Below are 19,032 nucleotides of genomic sequence, written 5' to 3'. Positions count from 1 at the left end.
GTATTCTAGATATCGCCAAAAAAGCTATTTATGAAACTTGCAAAAATATTTGGTTATAATTTTTAAGCAGAGCAATAGATGGAAACATCTTTAACAAGTCCTTGTGCATGTATCTTGCACTGCTTAGAGCCAACACATTTGACATATCTGTATGGAAGATGGATAAGTATTACTATACTATAATAAAATTACTATATTTTAAACTGCATCTGCTATAAGTGTAGTACAGGTTTTTGGTTCCCATGGATATGTGGATACAATATTGGCCACATAGGGATAAAGGAGTGATGTACATAGCTCTGCTCAATATCCTAAAGTGATGGATAAAAACTCCTTTTATGTTGGATTTGGGGTGGAAGTGTTGACAACAGGTATGCAAATCAGCATTGTGCTATTTTGTGTATGTGCCCAGATGGGTACCTTGGTTTGTGGTGAATTCACTGTCTCTTGCTTTGGCAGACTTGACAAAGTCCGCAGCAACTATCATCGGTGTATAACATAAATCGCAGCCATACTTTCTTACCAGGGTCCTGAAAGCCAATCTGTAACAGGAAAGAAGACACAATATTTCCAATATTATTAACAAATACATTTAGAACACATTAATAAACGGATCAAACGGTACTTCACCATATGAGGTCTTCCTTTTTCTATATGCTATCCTGGGATATCTCCCTACATTGGAGAATGGAGTAATAAGGTGATCTTGCTTATTGGGGATTCCTGACCGCGCTGAGAGAGGACACCCAGGGATATTTCCACCTGAGAGCCTATTATTAGGATTACCAGGAAAAGGCTATTACCCTAAGGCTTATTACCCCTGTAGGGGTATAAATCTCTGTTTATTGCGGGATACACAAGAGGGGTGCATGATTGTTCCCACACCTATCACCGGATCACCCCCTGAATAATATCGAATCACCACGTTTTTTGGAATCACAGTTTTTTCAAGCACTTTATGGACTGAGTTTGGACTTATATTTAAACATATTTATTTAATATTTTTTGGTGAATGTATTGGATATAATCACACCAGCACTGTGCTATTGTCACTTTATTTGCACACGTCACTTTAAGTTTATCACATATGTGCTTACTTTTTATTTTTAAGTTATATATTTATGTGTATTTTGCATCACAAATTTACTCAATTATTTATTTTCTTATAGAGCTCACATGATTTTATATTTAATTGCACATTAGGAATTTATACTTTTATCCCTTCCATTTATCCTTTTATAGGCAGCGCCATTTTACCTCATTTTACTCTTTTAACATTTGATATAGCCCCTTGGGACTATATTTTGAGGTGGGCTGCAGCCTTATTTCCATCCATAAGCGCGGAATTCCTACCCTTAAAAAAAAAAAAAAAAACGCACCAAAAACACTTCCCCCCCATTGAAATGAATTGGAACCACTTCAAAAACGTCTAAAAAATGCCCCCACTAAGTGTTTTTGGTGCAGTTTGAGAGTCACATGTCCTTTAAAATTAGCACCGCAAATGCTGCAAAAGCACAGCAAAAACGCCCCATTAACACATAGGAAGTTTTGAAGTGAACCAGTGTGAAAGTGCCATAACTGTTTATAAAGTGTTTATAAAGAGTGGCGCTCGGCTTCAATTTGTTAGTCAAGTCCATCTAACTCTGCTAGTTTTGTATTTAGAGTTTAGGTCTGTTTTAGCTGAAGATATAAGCTGATTGGTTGCTATGCACATCTACTCCCTCCAGATTCAGTCTGCTTCAGTTTCAGTAAATTTCCTAACCAATGTTAAGTGCTTTGTTATCTGACATTGATATAATGACAATATGATCACTGAAGAAACACATCCATAGTGGAAATGTAAAAATAGCTCTGGTCAAAAAGTTGTATGCAAATACGAGGGCTAAAAGGTGTATTCGGATACACTAGTCTGAACCTACCTAAGGACTGGTTCACATCACAGTGCAAGCATTATGGCATATGTGCTGAGATCCATTAAATTGCCTTGTTCCAGTGCGCCCCTGTGCCTTTAAGGAGCGATTGGCTCTTTCCAGGTTCACCTGCCCTCTGCCTATCCATTATAATGCATGTTAGGGCTGCAGATACTATTGGGGTGCGTTGTCGCGGCCTCTGCAGCTAACACATGTATTTGCAAATGTGTGTCAACAATTCTGTGTTTTTCTGTCAGTATGGGGTGCTATGTGTACATTCATGAGGAAGAAGAATGAACTTAAATGATTTTAGCAAATGGCTGCAATATAACAAAGAGTGAAAAATTTAAGGGGGTCTGAATACTTTCTGTACCCACTGTATATACACACACACACACACATATATAATATATATATATATATATATACACACACACACACACACACACACACACACACACACACACACACACAGTGCTTTGAGAAGGTATTCGGCCCCCTTAAACTTTGCGACCTTTTGCCACATTTCAGGCTTCAAACATAAAGATATACAATTGTAATTTTTTGTGAAGAATCAACAACAAGTGGGACACAATCATGAAGTGGAACGAAATTTATTGGATATTTCAAACTTTGTTAACAAATAAAAAACTGAAAAATTGGGCGTGCAAAATTATTCAGCCCCTTTACTTTCAGTGCAGCAAACTCTCTCCAGAAGTTCAGTGAGGATCTCTGAATGATCCAATGTTGACCTAAATGACTAATGATGATAAATAGAATCCACCTGTGTGTAATCAAGTCTCCGTATAAATGCACCTGCACTGTGATAGTCTCAGAGGTCTGTTTAAAGCGCAGAGAGCATCATGAAGAACAAGGAACACACCAGGCAGGTCCGAGATACTGTTGAGGAGAAGTTTAAAGCCAGATTTGGATACAAAAAGATTTCCCAAGCTTTAAACATCCCAAGGAGCACTGTGCAAGCGATAATATTGAAATGGAAGGGGTATCAGACCACTGCAAATCTACAAAGACCTGGCCGTCCCTCTAAACTTTCAGCTCATACAAGGAGAAGACTGATCAGAGATGCAGCCAAGAGGCCCATGATCACTCTGGATGAACTGCAGAGATCTACAGCTGAGGTGGGAGACTCTGTCCATAGGACAACAATCAGTCGTATACTGCACAAATCTGGCCTTTATGGAAGAGTGGCAAGAAGAAAGCCATTTCTTAAAGATATCCATAAAAAAGTGTCGTTTAACCACTTAAGCCCCGGAGGATTTGGCTGCTAAACGACCAGGGGGTATTTTGCGAATCGGCACTGCGTGACTTTAACGGACAATTGCACGGTCGTGCGGCGCTGTCCCTAAACGAATTTGACGTCCTTTTTTTCCCACAAACAGAGCTTTCTTTTGGTGGTATTTGATCACCTGTGCGCTTTTTACTTTTTGCGTTATAAACAAAAAAAGAGCGTAAATTTTGCAAAAATAACAATATTTTTCAAATTTTTTTTATATGAAATTCCCCCCAAAAAAATGTAAAAATCAAAATTTTTTAACATTTTCGGCCAATTTGTTTTATGCTACATATGTTTGGTAAAAAAAAAAAAAAAAAAAAAAAAAAAAAAAATCGCAAAAAGCGTATTTTTATTGGTTTGCGCAAAAGTTATCGCGTTTACTAACAAAGGGAAAGATTTTTGTCATTTTTTTTTTTAACGCGTAATGGCGGCGATCTGCGATTTATTTGCGGTACTGCGACATTGCGGCGGACAGATCGGACCCTTGACTGACATTTTTGACACTTTTGGGGTTACCAGTGACATTTCTACAGTAATCAGTGCTATACATATGCACTGTTACTGTAAAAATACACTGGTAGTGAAGAGGTTAACTTTATTTGAGAGGGAGGGGCTGTGTGTGTCCCTAGGGGCGTGATTCTTACTGTGATTGGCTGTGGCTTGAGGTGTAAGGACACTGATCAACGGTTCTAAATAGTAGAACCGTGTGATTAGTGTTTTTACACCGAGGAGAATGACAGGCAGCTTGTTTACACAAGCCGCCTGACTTTCTCCCTCTCCACATTGGGTCCGCCGGTCACACGCGGGGGGGGGGGGCTCGCTCCCCAGACCCTCCCAGGCTAGTGACGTTAATTAACGTCACTCTGCCTGGCCGGGGCTGACCGCCGCAGTAAATTTACTTGCAGCGGTCGGCAAGCGGTTAAAGTTTGTCACAAGCCACCTGGGAGACACCAAACATGTGGAAGAAGGTGCTCTGGTCAGATGAAACCAAAATCAAACTTTTTGGCAACAATGCAAAACGTTATGTTTGGCGTAAAAGCAACACAGCTCATCACCCTGAACACACCATCCCCACTGTCAAACATGGTGGTGGCAGCATCATGGTTTGGGCCTGCTTTTCTTCAGCAGGGACAGGGAAGATGGTTAAAATTGATGGGAAGATGGATGGAGCCAAATACAGGACCATTCTGGAAGAAAACCTGATGGAGTCTGCAAAAGACCTGAGACTGGGATGGAGATTTGTTTTCCAACAAGACAACGATCCAAAACATAAAGCAAAATCTACAATGGAATGGTTCACAAATAAACATATCCAGGTGTTAGAATGGCCAAGTCAAAGTCCAGACCTGAATCCAATCAAGAATCTGTGGAAAGAACTGAAAACTGCTGTTCACAAACGCTCTCCATCCAACCTCACTGAGCTCGAGCTGTTTTACAAGGAGGAATGGGCAAAAATTTCAGTCTCTCGATGTGCAAAACTGATAGAGACATACCCCAAGCGACTTACAGCTGTAATCGCAGCAAAAGGTGGCGCTACAAAGTATTAACTTAAGGGGGCTGAATAATTTTGCACGCCCAATTTTTCAGTTTTTTATTTGTTAACAAAGTTTGAAATATCCAATAAATTTCGTTCCACCTTATGATTGTGTCCCACTTGTTGATTCTTCACAAAAAATTACAGTTTTATATCTTTATGTTTGAAGCCTGAAATGTGGCAAAAGGTCGCAAAGTTCAAGGGGGCCGAATACTTTGCAAGGCACTGTGTATATATATATATATATATATATATATATATATATATATATATATATACACACACACACACATACCCTCTCCTGCCCTACAGACATACTGGAGACCTGCTATCTGAATTTCAGTAACCTTTACTTTCAATGACATATTCCAATTCCTGTAAGTATGGTTGGCCAGCTCACATATGGATAAATGTGTTCTTTGTAAATGTATTTTATACATATATTGTATGATACTAATGTTATTTATAGAAGAAACTTTTTTGTGCTTCGCCCTTTCCCCTGAAGAAGGAATTATCCGAAATTCCAGAACATGTTGGGATGTTCACGTGAACAGGGGATGTCTATGTGTACAGTATTTAGTATGCGCTCATACTTATGAGAATCGTATACCCCACGTTCTACATTGTTAGCACTATATTCTTTAGCATTATGTGTGTAATGTTTCATTGCTTCTGGGAGTGTTTGGTTATATACACTTTCTTTTAACACAATATTTTGAAATAAATTATATTATCTATTTTTCTTATTTGTTTACTCCTTTGAAAGTGTATGCCTCGTTAAAACCCCATTGGGAACTTTCTGTGTTTTTGTCTTCTAATTTTTTTTTGGGGGGGGGGGGGGTTGGGGGTGGCATACCACTTCTCCAGCCTATCTATCCATATATATTTTTTTGTATATTGCTCAGGTAGGTTGGGAATAGGATCCGAACATGCCTGAGCCAATCACGACTCAGTATCAATACATCAATCACAAGCGCACTGACCCTTACTTGGAATATCGAACCATCGGCGCACATATTTTAACCAGTTTATTAGTGCCAAAGAGATCCAGTGGATTCTGAGGAAGCCCATTTCTGTCATCTCCTTGCGGCAGATACATGGGGACTGGAGAGTGATTCATCCTGCAGAGAGAACACAAAGACCTCATTCAATCTATTACCACCTAGATAAGAATCTGACAAAAACTACAACATTTAACTGAACAGTGTTACAAATCAAACCGTTTTAGTCCTGGTTCACATTGATGCTACTTTAAAATCGTGCTACTTCACTTTAAGTTGCCCAATTTCATAGTAGCAGGTCAGTGCGATTTCAGGTGCTACTTGAAAGACATCTGTGTCATGCACAGATATCTATTGAAAGAGGCTGTAAAGTCAGAAGGTTTTTTATCCTAATGCATTAAGATAAAAAACGTTCTGTGTGCAGCGGCCCCCACCCCCCCAACACTTACCTGAGGTCCCTCTCTGTCCAGCAATGTCCACAAGTGTCTCAGATTCTCCCTCACGCGATTGCCTACCGTTGCTCTCAATAAGAGAGAAAAAGAGAGAGAAAAAGAGAGAGAAAGAGAGAAAGAGAGAGAGAGAAAGAGAGAGAGAGAAAGAGAGAGAGAGAAAGAGAGAAAGAACTCCATGTCTGAATGGACACAGGGAGTTGTGGCTCGGCTGCCCCCATAGCAAGCTACTTGCTGTGGGGGTACTCAACAGGAGGGAAGGGCCAGGAGCACAGAAGAGGGACCTGAGAAGAGCAGGATTGGGACTGCTCTGTGCTAATCCACTGCAACAGAGGAGAGAAGTATGACATGTTTGTTATTTTTTATAGAAAAAAAAAATGAGACTTTACAATCGCTTTAAGTCGCACCCGAAATCGGCAAAAGTTGTGCAGGAACTACTTTTGCAAATCGGTTGTGGAGCCGCACCGATTGGTACAGTACCATTGCCAGCAATAGGCTGCGAACTGTATTGCAATTTGACCTGTCCAATGTGAACGAGGGCTTACTCTGATTTAAAGTGGAACTAAACCCTCCTGTCCTTTTCAGTCAAGGAAGCTGCCATCTTGGCCTCGGATCTGCAACTGCCATGGCGCTAAACACGTGATCACTAGCGATGGGCTCGGGCGTGTTTGGATCGAGCCCACCAGGAAGCCATCACAGCACTCTGGCAATCCTTGGCAGTAAGGCATTTCCCGACCGGCAGCTGCACATACACAGGCTGCCTATGATTGGCGGTGCGCAGGGGTCACTTCCTGGTGGGCTCAATCCAAACACGCCCGAGCCCATCGCTAGTGATCAGTTATGACACCGGCCATTTGATGGTGTCAGTTTGGTGGACAGCACAAGCAGATGTGACAGTTACCATTCGTGGCATGCTGGGAACTTAACTGTTTCTGAAATCCGTTAAATGGATGGGTTTCGTTTGCTTTTATACATCCTGACAAATAGATAAGTACAATAAATGATCAGCAATGGAGATAATATTCTGCCGGGCTGATTCATGAAGAATGCAGCAGACGTTGTCATAGTAACTGGAGTGTTTTACTTCCTGATGGATCAGTGCTGCAGCTCCACTCCCCCCATAGCCCAGCTGTGTATCTCTCCTTCTCATTGGGATCAGAATACTGCACGCAGCTGAAATGCTTCACCACGGCAATGCTGTAGAATAGTACATACCGTTCAGACACAGCCAAAAAGAGACCCCGATCCCCTCAGCTGTTACTACACACAGCATGCTCTCCCTTCCTCATGTGACGTACAAGTGTGCGCCCGCCGGTGAGTCTGTGTGCGCGGTGATGACGTCACACGTGGTTGGCAGCGACAGAGTTGCTGACATGGAGGGGAGAGACGGTGCAGAGGAAGGGGGAGTGCTGTCTGTCAGGGAGATGTTACGGGACGGTGAGTGGGGATGGGATAGCACTTCTGTGTGAGCCATGGCAGAGGTGACCACTACCTGGTGATACTTCTGAGTGTTGTCACTGAGCCTCTGTATGTGCTGAGAGGAGGAGGTGACAGGTGGAAGTGTTGTCACTGAGCCTTAGAGCTTTCTACCTGTATGTGCTGAGGGGAGGAGGTTACAGGTGGAAGTGTTGTTAATCTATTGCTGTACTGCAATATAAACAACACAGAATTTCCTAAGAATGGAGCAGCTTTGCATGGTCACTAGGGATGAGCACAGTGTTTGGGGTCCTAGTGATTGGGATACCAACGTCCTGTATCCCAGAGGGCATCGCTTTCTATTCGAGGGAGCAGATGTGCGCAGATCTGGCGCAGCATTGTTGCGTGGCCGGTTCCCTGTGAGCCCCCAGTCACACTTGTGTGACCTAGCTGCAATTTTTTTGTCGCGTCTTTGCTGCGATTTTGACTTGAAGCAATGCCTATGTCTAAGGACCTCAAAACGCATGCAAATCGGACCAAAGTGGTGCAGGGAATACTTTGAAGTTGTTACAACTTAAAGTCGCACAGATATGGATGGTACTCATTGGAAATCATGGAGTATGACTTGTCATGTGACTTTGCAGTCCCAAATCACAGGACAAGTCACACAAGTGACTCCGTCACTTGGGCTCCATTAACACTTCTGTGACTTTTTACGTGACTTTTGGACATGAAAGTTGTATGACATATCGCAGCTTATTGTTTTCAATGGCAACCCGTTCAAATTAGTACGATCTAAAGTCGAAGAGATCTTCAAAAGGTGCCTGCACAACTTTGGTCCTGAGAATGTAACAACAGATCAAAGTAGCACCAAAAGTCGGATCAAAGCCACACTGGAAATCGTGCGACTTTGGAGATGCGCTAATGTGATTGAAGCCTTAAGGGCCTGTTCACACTACACGTGTATGAAAACTGCACAGATTTTACTTGCAGAGACATGAGTTTACATCAGTTTTCACATGCGTTTCATTGAGTTTATATGCATGTTGACGTCAGTATTCATGTGCGTCAGTTATGTCCCCTGTTCACACCAATGTTCATGTCATGTCCCGTACAGAAAACTGAACACACGTTGTGGTGTGAACAAGACCCCTAGAGAACCATTGTTTTTGTTGAGCCCTTGCAAAGTCTGTCAGAAAAACTGACATCTCTGCACATGGAGTGAATGATGCCTTACAGTTTAAAAAAAAAAAAAAGTCACATTCCTGGAATGCCGGGATTCTGAACTGTCACATTTGTTGTGTCCTCAACCAAACTATCAAATGGCTGGTGTCATATCTGATCACATCTGCAGCATGATGGCAGTTGCAGATCAAACAGAAGCAGCTTCCTTGGCTGTAAAAAAAATTGATTTTAATTCTGTTTTAAGGCTGTCAGCAGTTCGTCCTCTACAAATTGAGAAGTACCTAAAAGTGCCTAAAAATCTGGCGAGCAACCAAGCATGTGCAGAGCAGGGTGGGACAGTGTATTACTGGATTTTAAACAGTATTGTCACTTATTTTTTTTTAATAACAGTTTATTGAAGTTCAACTCTTTACATCAACATCAAATACAGTCACAATATCCGACAATGGTATCAACAAAGGATTGTTGCTCATCAAGTAATGACCAGCACATCGAGGAACTCCATACAGGATATCAAAAGACACAGCATTTGTAGAAAAAGGCGAACATTTTGGGGGGGGGGGGGCATAGTGAGGATATTAGAGAAAAGAGGGGGAGAGGGCAACAAAAAGGGGGGGAGGGGAGAATAAACCGGATGAAGGGAGGTGAGGCAAGGTGGGAAGGAGTGGTCGAGGTGGAGAGGAAAGCCGTGGGGAGGGAGTAGATGCATCAGTACATGTTGGGCAGTGGAGGTACAATGATAGCAAGTATAAAATGAAGATGGACTTTAAGCTCTCACATTGTCAAGTAAAGAAAAGAGACACCAATAGTGACATATAGACCAGGTAATAGGCCATACACAGGGTAGGGAGATGTGACATCTCCGAAAGTTGCGAGTTCAATGGGTTGATAGGTAGAGCCTAGGTCTTATCAAGGGTGGATGAGTCCTCTGTGGCGGGCATGCAAGACCATTTCTGAAGGAAACTTATTCTATTTTGTCGGGGATCCAGGGAAAGACCCGTTGCTTCCTTTTCGTGGAGAGAATACAGATCCTTCGATAATTCGTTGATGGGGGGGGGATTGCCGACACTTCTTTTTAATGTTTTGCATAGCAATATCTGCAAGACTTAATTTTCCTACTAAAGTTCCACTTTAACTTCTTGCCATCCGCGCTATAGCCGAAGTACGGCTACAGCGCGGACTCGAATTTCCGGGAGGCCGTCTTTATACGGCCTCCCAGAGACAGTCTCCCCGTGCGCTCCCGCGAGCGCGCATCAGGGAAAATCTGTGTCGGCCGTGTCCCTTGGACACAGCCAATCACAGATCGTGGTAAATGGCCAATCACAGTGGCCATTTACCGCGTGATCGGCCCATGCAATGAGAGATGATCTCATATGTAAACATATGAGATCATCTCTCACCGCCAGCTCTCCTTCCTCACACAGAGACTGCAGTGTGAGGAAGGACAGCCGTCGGGGACACAGTGGAATGTAATCAGGGCATTGATCACCAGTGCCCTGATTACTACAGAGGTAAAAAAAAAAAGAACAGTGTGCCCACCATCAGTGCCCACAACCAGTGCCCATAGTGCTGCCAGTCAGTGCCTGCTCATCTAGGCACTGATGAGCACTGACTGGCAGCACTATGGGCACTGAGTGTGGGCACTGATGGTGCCGCTCATCAGTGCCACCCGCCAGTGCCACCCGCCAGTGCCCATCAGTGCCGCCCGTCAGTGCCACCTATCAGTGCTCATCAGTGCGGCATATTAGTGCCACCTCATCAGTGCCCATAAGTGCCACCTCATCAGTGCCCATCAGTTCAGCCTATCAGTGCCCATCAGTGCCGCCTCATCAGCGCACATCAGTGAAGGAGAAAAATGTATTTATTTTCAAAATTTACTCGCAGAAAATAAGAACAACTTTTTTTTTTCAAAATTTTCTGTCTTTTTTCTTTTTTTTTTGTAAAAAATAAAAAACCCAGAGATTATTAAATACCACCAAAAGAAAGCTCTATTTGTGTGATAAAAATGATAAAAATTTCATATGGGTACAGTGTAGCATGACCGCGCAATTGTCATTCAAAGTGTGAGAGCGCTGAAAGCTGAAAATTGGCCTGGATGGGAAGGGGGTGAAAGTGCCCAGTAGGCAAGTGGTTAAAAAGTTTCCTGCACTCCTTTGATGCCACTTTCATGCGAATTGAGGGCCATAGATCGCAATGTTAACTCGCAAAAGTCGCAAATTAATGTTATCAATGCGACAGTTGTGCAACAGCCAAAGTCACCTATCCAAAGTTGCATCAAAATTGCAATGGAAATCACATGGCTTTAGAGTCGCACATGAATGGAGCCTAAAGTAGCTTTACAAAGACGAGAGAAACCAAAGCAGGAGAAATACACAGGCTAAAACCAAGGAAAAAAGGACAGTTACATGAAAGCAAAAGGTTTTTAGATCTGATTGGCTCAGACTCCCATTGAGTGTATGTGAGTAGAGTTGACACCCAGAAGACCAGAATTTGAGGAGCCAAGGTTACGGGGGGGGGGGGGGGGGGGAGTACGTTGCTAAAAGTTCAGACAGATAATGGGGTGCCAAGCCATGAAGAGCTCTAAAGGTGAGCAAGAAAAAAACCTGATGGGTAGCCAGAGCAAGGACTGCCGGAGTTGTAATATGGTAACTCATAACAGACCTAGCCAGGCTTCTGGCTCCTGAATTTTGTATATATTGTAACTTTGAGTCACTATCCTGTACAGATACGAGGTTCTGATTTTCTTGATCAGTGTCCTTGCTTCAGATAAGTACGGTAACTCAAAGTTTTGAAGCCAGAGGACCAGCATAGCTTCTGTGAGACTTTGGAAGAAGGCGAGTCATGGCAGCCTCCCAATTTGTTTCAGAAATGCTTTACTTTAAATCAGATCTAATAAAAAAAAAAAAAAACCCTAAGCGGTAGGAATTATGGGGGAAAATAAAGTGCAAAGTCTGTCAGAAAAAGTCTTCATCTTTTGCGGGCAATATTTTATTTTCTCATTGAAGTATTATAGAGAAGCATTTTGGCCACTAGATGGAGCTGATGATACAGAAGTATAAATTATTGTAAAATACAATCATTCCAAAAAAAGCTGGGCACTGTGTAAAATCTATAGAAAACAGAAGGCAGAGATTTTCAAATCTCCTAAACCTAAATTTTAGTCACTGAAGAAAACAGAAAGGATATCAAATGTTTAAACTGAGAAAATGTACCATTTTAAGAAATAGAAAATAAGGTAATTTTGATATTGATGGCAGCAACATGTCTCCAAAAAGTTGGGACAGTGCAACAAAAAGCTGGCAAAGTGGTACTAATAAGGGAGACCTGGAAGAACATTTTGCATCTAATTAGTTTAATTGGCAACAGGTCAGTAACATGATTGGGTATAAAAAGAGCATCTTAGAAAGTCACCTTTCTTTGAAAAGCTGCATCTAAAAATTTTCAAAAAATACCAGGATAATGTTCTCAAAATAAAATTCTAAAGATTAAATATATCATCTACAGTACATAAAATCATCAAAAGATTTATAGAATCTGGAAAAATCTCTGTGCGCAAGGGACAAGGCTGAATTGGAATATTGGATGCCTGTGATCTTCATGCCCTTAGATTGCACTGCATTAAAACAGGCATGATTCTGTGATGGACATCACTGCATGGTTTTAGGAATACTTCTAAAAATCACTGTCAGTGAACACAGTTTGCCGAGCTATCCAAAAGTGCAAGGTAAAGCTCTATCATGCAAAGAAGCCATATCTGGAAAAAAATCCAGAAACGCTGGTCCAAAGCTCATGTAAAATGGTCTGTAGCAAAACTGTTCTGTAGTCAGATAATTCAAAGTTTCTTTTTGGCCATTTGCACCGTGTTCTCTGGTTTTAAGAGGAGTAACAACTTCAGCTTTTGTTATCAGTGCTCATTTCAAAAGTCTTCATCTCTGATGATATGGGGGTGCATTAGTGCGTATGAAATAGGCAGGTTGCACATCTGGAAAGGCATCATTAGTGCTGAAAGATGCACACAGCCATTAATGTATAAACTGCTGGCAACAAAAGCAAGTACACCCCTAAGTCAAAATGTCCAAATTGAGCCCAAAGTGTCAAGATTTTGTGTGGTCACCATTATTTTCCAGCACTGCCTTAACCCTCTTGGGCATGGAGTTCCCCAGAGCTTCCCAGGTTGCCACTGGAGTCCTCTGCCACTCCTCCATGACGACATCACGGAGGTGGTGGATGTTAGAGACCTTGCGCTTTACCACCTTCTGTTTGAGGATGCCCCACAGATGCTCAATAGGGTTTAGGTCTGGAGACATGCTTGGCCATTCCATCACCTTTACCCTCAGCTTCTTTATCAATCCAGTGGTCGTCTTGGAGGTGTGTTTGGGGTCATTATCATGTTGGAATACTGCCCTGTGGCCCAGTCTCTGAAGGGAGGGGATCATGCACTGCTTCAGTATGTCACAGTACATGTTGGCATTCATGGTTCCCCAGACCATGACACTCCCACCACCATTCTTGACTGTAGGCAAGACACACTTGTCTTTGTACTCCTCACCTGGTTGCCGCCACACACGCTTGACACCATCTGAACCAAATAAGTTTATCTTGGTCTCATCAGACCACAGGACGTGGTCTGTATGTGGCCTATGGTCTGAGCACTGACAGGCTGATTCCCCCACCCCTTCAACCTTGGCAGCAATGCTGGCAGCACTCATACGTCTATTTCCCAAAGACAACCTCTGGATATGACGGTGAGCACGTGCACTCAACTTCTTTGGTCGACAATGGCGAGGCCTGTTCTGAGTGGAACTTGTCATGGTAAACCGCTGTATGGTCTTGGCCACCAAGCTGCAGCTCAGTTTCAAGGTCTTGGCAGCCTTCCTATAGCCTAGGCTATCTTTATGTAGAGCAACAATTCTTTTTTTCAGATCCTCAGAGAGTTCTTTGCCATGTTGAACTTCCAGTGACCAGTATGAGAGAGTGAGAGCGATAATACCAAATTTAAAACACCTGCTCCCCATTCACACCTGAGACTTTATTACACTAACAAGTCACATGACACCGGGGAGGGAAAATGGCTAATTGGGCCCAATTTGGACTTTTTCACTTAGGGTGTACTCACTTTTGTTGCCAGCGGTTTAGACATTAATGGCTGTGTTGAGTTATTTTGAGGGGACAAAAAATGTACACTGTTATACAAGCTGTACACTCAGAACTTTACATTGTAGCAAAGTGCCATTTCTTCAGTCTTGTCACATGAAAAGATATAATAAAATATTTACAAAAATGTGAGGGTGTACTTACTTTTGTGAGATACTGTACCTACAGGTAAACCTATAATAATTCTTACCTGTAGGTACCATAAATATCTCCTTAACCTGCACAGTTTAGGAGATATTCACACTGCATGCAGCCAGTGATGTCACTAGCACATGCGCTCTGAAGGGTCATTAGTGACATCATTGCGGTGCGGCCAATCAGATGGTCAGAGCACACAAACCCGGAAGGAAGACCAGGTGAAGATGGAAGCTCTCATCGGTGACGTGAACTGCAGGAGGGCTTTGTTCTAAGGTTCGTATTTCATAATGCGATGCATACTAGCACATCATGCCTTTACCTTGCAGATTAAAAAAAAAAAAATTGTGCGGGTTACTACCGCTTTGAGCCTAGGTTCACACTGAGGCCATTTTGAAATTGTGGTAGTTCAGCTGAACTCGCACAATTTCAAGCCGCCATTTCAGTCCGACTTCGGGGCGATTTCAGACATCTGTGTGGGTTCCTGCACAGATGTCTATTGAAGTCACTGAAGTCTCCAAAAGTAGTACAGTAATTTCTTTTGGTAATCGGGGTAGTGCCGCAAAGTTGGCGTCGCACCAATTCGGATGGTGCAATTGGCTTCGATTTGACATGTGAAATCGCATGTTGAATCAGACCAATGTGAACGTGGGCTAAAGCTTGTTTACTGATGGTTGATCATTTGTAATTGCTTGAATGTCCATAGCATTGCCACTGGTTCATATTAAGGTGAATCTGTGACAAATCTGGGTGAATAAAACTGTTAAATATGGAGACTACCATTGTTGACTTCTCATTCTGTACATTGTAATTGTCTAGCTATCATGCTGACCCTTTTAGTACGCTACTTTAAAACACTAATCATTTAGGACTTCTCACTTTCTTGTGACTACAGAATGAGTTAAATCAGAACTTCATGCAAAGCTCCTACATACTGAAAAAAAAAAAAAAAACATTATCAATTCATGCAGTCTAAAAACAAGCATAGGTTGGTAACAAAATGCAAACTCAGACATCTACATATACAGTATGTGCAGTTTGTTTGCATTGTTAATTGTATGCTTACTGGCCAGATTGACAGTCAGTACATAGGGGTTGATTTACTGAAGGCAAATCCACTGTGCACAACAAGTGCACTTGGAAGTGCAGTCACTGTAGCTCTGACGGGAAGATCTGCTAATTTCTTTCATCCAATCATGTGCAAGCTAAAATGCTGTTTTTTTTTTATTTTCCACTTGAACAGAAGAAAGGATTGGGACTTTAAATGAGATGGAAAACAGAACGCTGGGAAATATGAGCAATGGAAACATGTTATTGCTATACACCAGCAATTAACAAAGTACAACATATGAAATGCCAATTCATGTATAATCAACATAATCAAAACACTTGGATCAGTCTGATATATGTGCAAGTACACAAATTATATGTACCGTATTTATCGGCGTATAACACGCACTTTTTCCTCCTAAAAATGGAGGAAAAAGCAGCTGTGCGTGTTATACGCTGATATGATAAAAAAAAGTCCAGGAAGCAGCGCCGAGAGCAGAAGGGGCGGGCCGACCGAGGAGAAGGAAGGACGAGCTGTCATAAGAGGAGAAGGGGGCGGGCCGGGCCGAGGAGAAGGGAGAATGAGCGAGCGCAGTCATCGGAAGTCCCGCCTATGACAGGCGTCACACGTCTCGGCAGAGGAGGCGGGACTTCCGAGACTGAGCTCGCTCGTTCGCCCTTCTCCTCGGCCCGGCCCGCCCCCTTCTGCTCTTATGACAGCTCGTCCTTCCTTCTCCTCGGCCGGCCCGCCCCTTCTGCTCTCGGCGCTGCTTCCCGGGTTTTTTTTAAAAACCGATTCGGATAGTTCACTGCTGATGAGGCTGCATATATGGACAGACACTGCTGATGAGGCTGCATATAGGGACAGACACTGCTGATGAGGCTGCATATAGGGTCACTGCTGATGAGGATGCATTGCTGGACACTGCCGATGAGGCTGCATTCATGGGCACTGGTGAGATGTCATTTGATTAAAAAAAAAAAAAAAATTTCTGAGTTTATTTTAAATGTAAGCTTTTTTCCTGAAATTTCTCTCCAAATATTGAAGTGCGTGTTATACGCCGGGCGCGTGTTATACACCGATAAATAAGGTATATATTAAGAGTATCGAGACTAATGGCACTACGTAAAGGCCACACAGTCCATAATTATTCCATTGTTGCCATATTATAGATAGTCTGCAGGGTACATCATGGCAATGAATGCTGCAGCAGTCATGGACCTAGTTAGTATCGTGTATATAAAAATATAATAAACATACAAAACGTAAGTGTTAAAAAATGATTGGGTAGCGATGGAGTCCTGTATGGTTGAAAAATTGATGACATCCTTGTAGCTCTACGTGTTTTGTGGTTTAATACCACTCTTCAGGAGCTGATGCCAAAAACTCTGTAAAAAATAAATAAAAAAAAGTATAAATGTTCCAATAATCCATTGGTCAAATAAAATTGCATACATTCAAATTAAAGGGAGGAAATTGTTGTCCAACCCTGTTGTTACTTACAAGGTGACTGTCGTTGGCAATGTGCGGTCCTGTGGATGCAGGGCATCGCATGTGCCTCCCCCGGGATCTGTGATGGTAATCCCCGCAGTCCTGCAAAATGCACAACACATATCCCTATATAAAAACGAGGTGCAATGATGGAAGAAAGTAAGTGGTAACTGTGTTGCTGTGAAAAAACAAAAAACTGTACTAAGTGTCTGAAATTCAATAAATAGGTAAGATGGCATGTGTAAGTGGTGAAACTTTCCACAGGCCAAAAGAAGAAAAGTGGAATAGAGGGAATAAAACTAAAAATGAATGGATAAAGAAATACTCCATGAGAATCACTAGGGTTAACCAGAAAATAAATAGGTGCAGTATATCCAAAGAAAAAGTATACAGCGAAATGCTTAAAAAGTGGTTACGGTACCTTAAGTGTTTGCCTCATGTAATAATGCAGTGAGCAACATGTGGTGTGTCCCAGATCCTGAGTCTAAATGAAATGTCTGCAAACTTGGTGATATATATCATATGTGTGTCAGGGTAAGGGTGCCTCCCAGCGTCACGTTAACATTGGGCTGTTCTGTAATGGATATTGAGCCAGCAAGCAACCAATTACTTACTGCCAACTCCTGCCTTCGTTAAAGTTTTAAATTTTTAACAAAATGGAATAAATATTATACTATGTTTGTTCAGGACCAAATAATTTTCTAAATAATGGTTTTAAAAAATGCAATATCTTTAAGTAAAGTAATAAAAATGACTGCAATATATCTTTTTTTCAGAATGTTACATTGACTTTATACGTGATGATTTTGATGTTAAAACCTACACCTCCCAATCCATTCATCAGGCTGTGATTGCAGAACAGCTGGCAAAGCTTGCTCAAGGCATCAGTCAGTTGGATAAAGAATTGCATTTACAGGTATTGCAGTGAAGTATGGACGTATTGTAATTTATTTGCTAAGAATATGGACCAAACTGCTTGCTGTGGTGTATGCTACTTAGGAAGCATGTAGTAGCAATTAATCTCATGTGTTCACATGATGCTCAAATTGTTTTCTGTCTTCTATGTGTGTATCTGTAGAGAGCTATATTGTTCCATGTCTTTAGTCTGTACTCTTTTGCTATGTGTGACAGAAAACTAACATTGCACATCACCCTGAACACACTATGCCCACTGTGTGGTGGCAGCATCATGTTGTGGGGATGCTTTTCTTCAGCAGGGACAGGGCAGCTGGTCAGAGTTGGTGGGAAGATGGATGGAGCCAAACACGGCAATCTTAGAAGAAAACCTGTTAGAGTCTGTAAAAGACTTGAGGCTGTGGCGGAGGCTCATCTTCCAGCAGGACAACAACTCTAAACATACAGCCAGAGCTACAATGTAGTGGTTTAGTTCAAAGCATATTCATGTGTTAGAATGGCCCAGTCAAAGTCTAGACCGAAGTCCAAATGAGAATCTGTGGCAAGACTTAAAAATTGCTGTTGACAGATAATTCTCCATCCAACCTGACAGAGCTTGAGCTATTTTGCAAAGAATGGGCAAAAAGTTTCACTCTCTAGATTGGCAAAGCTGGTAAAGACATCCCCAAAAAGACTTGCAACTGCAGCGAAAGGTGGTTCTACAAAATACTGACTCAGGGGGCTGAATACAAATGTACGCCACACTTTTCACATTTATTTGTAAAAAAAATGTAAAATCCATTTATCATTTTCCTTCCACTTCACAATTATGTGGCATTTTGTGTTGGTCTATCACATAAAATACATTTACGTTTTTGGTTGTAACATGACAAAATGGGGAACATTTTGAGGGGTATGAATACTTTTTCAAAGCACTGTACATTTATAATATAGGGTGTATGATAGTGCTATTGCCAGCCATGGTATGAAAAAGGATTTGCGTTACCCCGGGTTCTGATCCAGATAGGTTGAGGGGCTCCAGGGTAATTGACTCATACAGAGGAAACTGGACTTTCAGCTTCCTCAGAGGTTTGTAAAACCTGGATTGGGACCTGGAGTCTGAAGGCTTTGTGAAGATATGGGAAGGGATGAATTCTCGAATCCTGGGTCCAGGGTTTTGTAGTCAACCAACACTGGTTATGCAGGTGTGTGCAAGGCTTTTATTAGACGTGTGTCTATAGTTCAGGCCTCTGCCCTGGCGGATAGAGGAGGTCTCAGCGCATGAGTCTGGAGAAGCCACCTAAGAAGAGACCGGTGGGAGCAAGTGTAACATGGAGCTGCTAGCTGTGTGCATTGAGTTTGTCTGAGAAGACTGTCTGGAGGAGACCCACACTGGCCTAAGGGGTTGAGGACAGTGACTGTGTGTATTGAATTTGTGTGGGAAGACAGGCAAAGACCTGAGTATTGAGGCCAGAGCCACAGCGCTGCAAGTGTAAGCCAGGAGGCTGATGAACATTT

At 42.2% G+C, this 19,032-nt stretch overlaps 2 protein-coding genes across 3 annotated transcripts in view; one reads left to right on the top strand and one right to left on the bottom strand.

Annotated features, from left to right (window-relative positions):
• Positions 1–7,490, bottom strand: part of DUS4L (dihydrouridine synthase 4 like) — a 35,222-nt gene extending 27,732 nt beyond the window's left edge. Inside the window, exons 1-3 of one of the 2 annotated variants that reach the window (XM_082254395.1) lie at positions 7,404–7,490; positions 5,728–5,859; positions 421–542 (exon numbers count right to left, since the gene is read on the bottom strand). In XM_082254395.1, the coding sequence (XP_082110521.1) occupies positions 421–542; positions 5,728–5,858 (253 nt within the window). In that variant the 5' untranslated portion in view covers position 5,859; positions 7,404–7,490. Of the gene's footprint in view, positions 1–420; positions 543–5,727; positions 5,860–7,272; positions 7,298–7,403 lie in introns of those variants that run through there. The other variant, XM_082254396.1, reaches the window with a different exon arrangement.
• A 5-nt stretch (positions 7,491–7,495) lies between these two features.
• Positions 7,496–19,032, top strand: part of COG5 (component of oligomeric golgi complex 5) — a 644,155-nt gene continuing 632,618 nt past the window's right edge. The window contains exons 1-2 of the mRNA XM_082254383.1: positions 7,496–7,625; positions 17,397–17,536. Coding sequence (XP_082110509.1) covers positions 7,523–7,625; positions 17,397–17,536 — 243 coding nt within the window. The 5' untranslated portion in view covers positions 7,496–7,522. The remainder of the gene's footprint in view (positions 7,626–17,396; positions 17,537–19,032) is intronic.

The sequence above is a fragment of the Pelophylax lessonae genome (assembly GCF_965119305.1).
Source record: "Pelophylax lessonae genome assembly, chromosome: 4".
Taxonomy (NCBI): Eukaryota; Metazoa; Chordata; class Amphibia; order Anura; family Ranidae; genus Pelophylax; species Pelophylax lessonae.
Note: the sequence above shows the minus strand (reverse complement) of the source record. Positions and strands in the feature narration are given on the sequence as shown.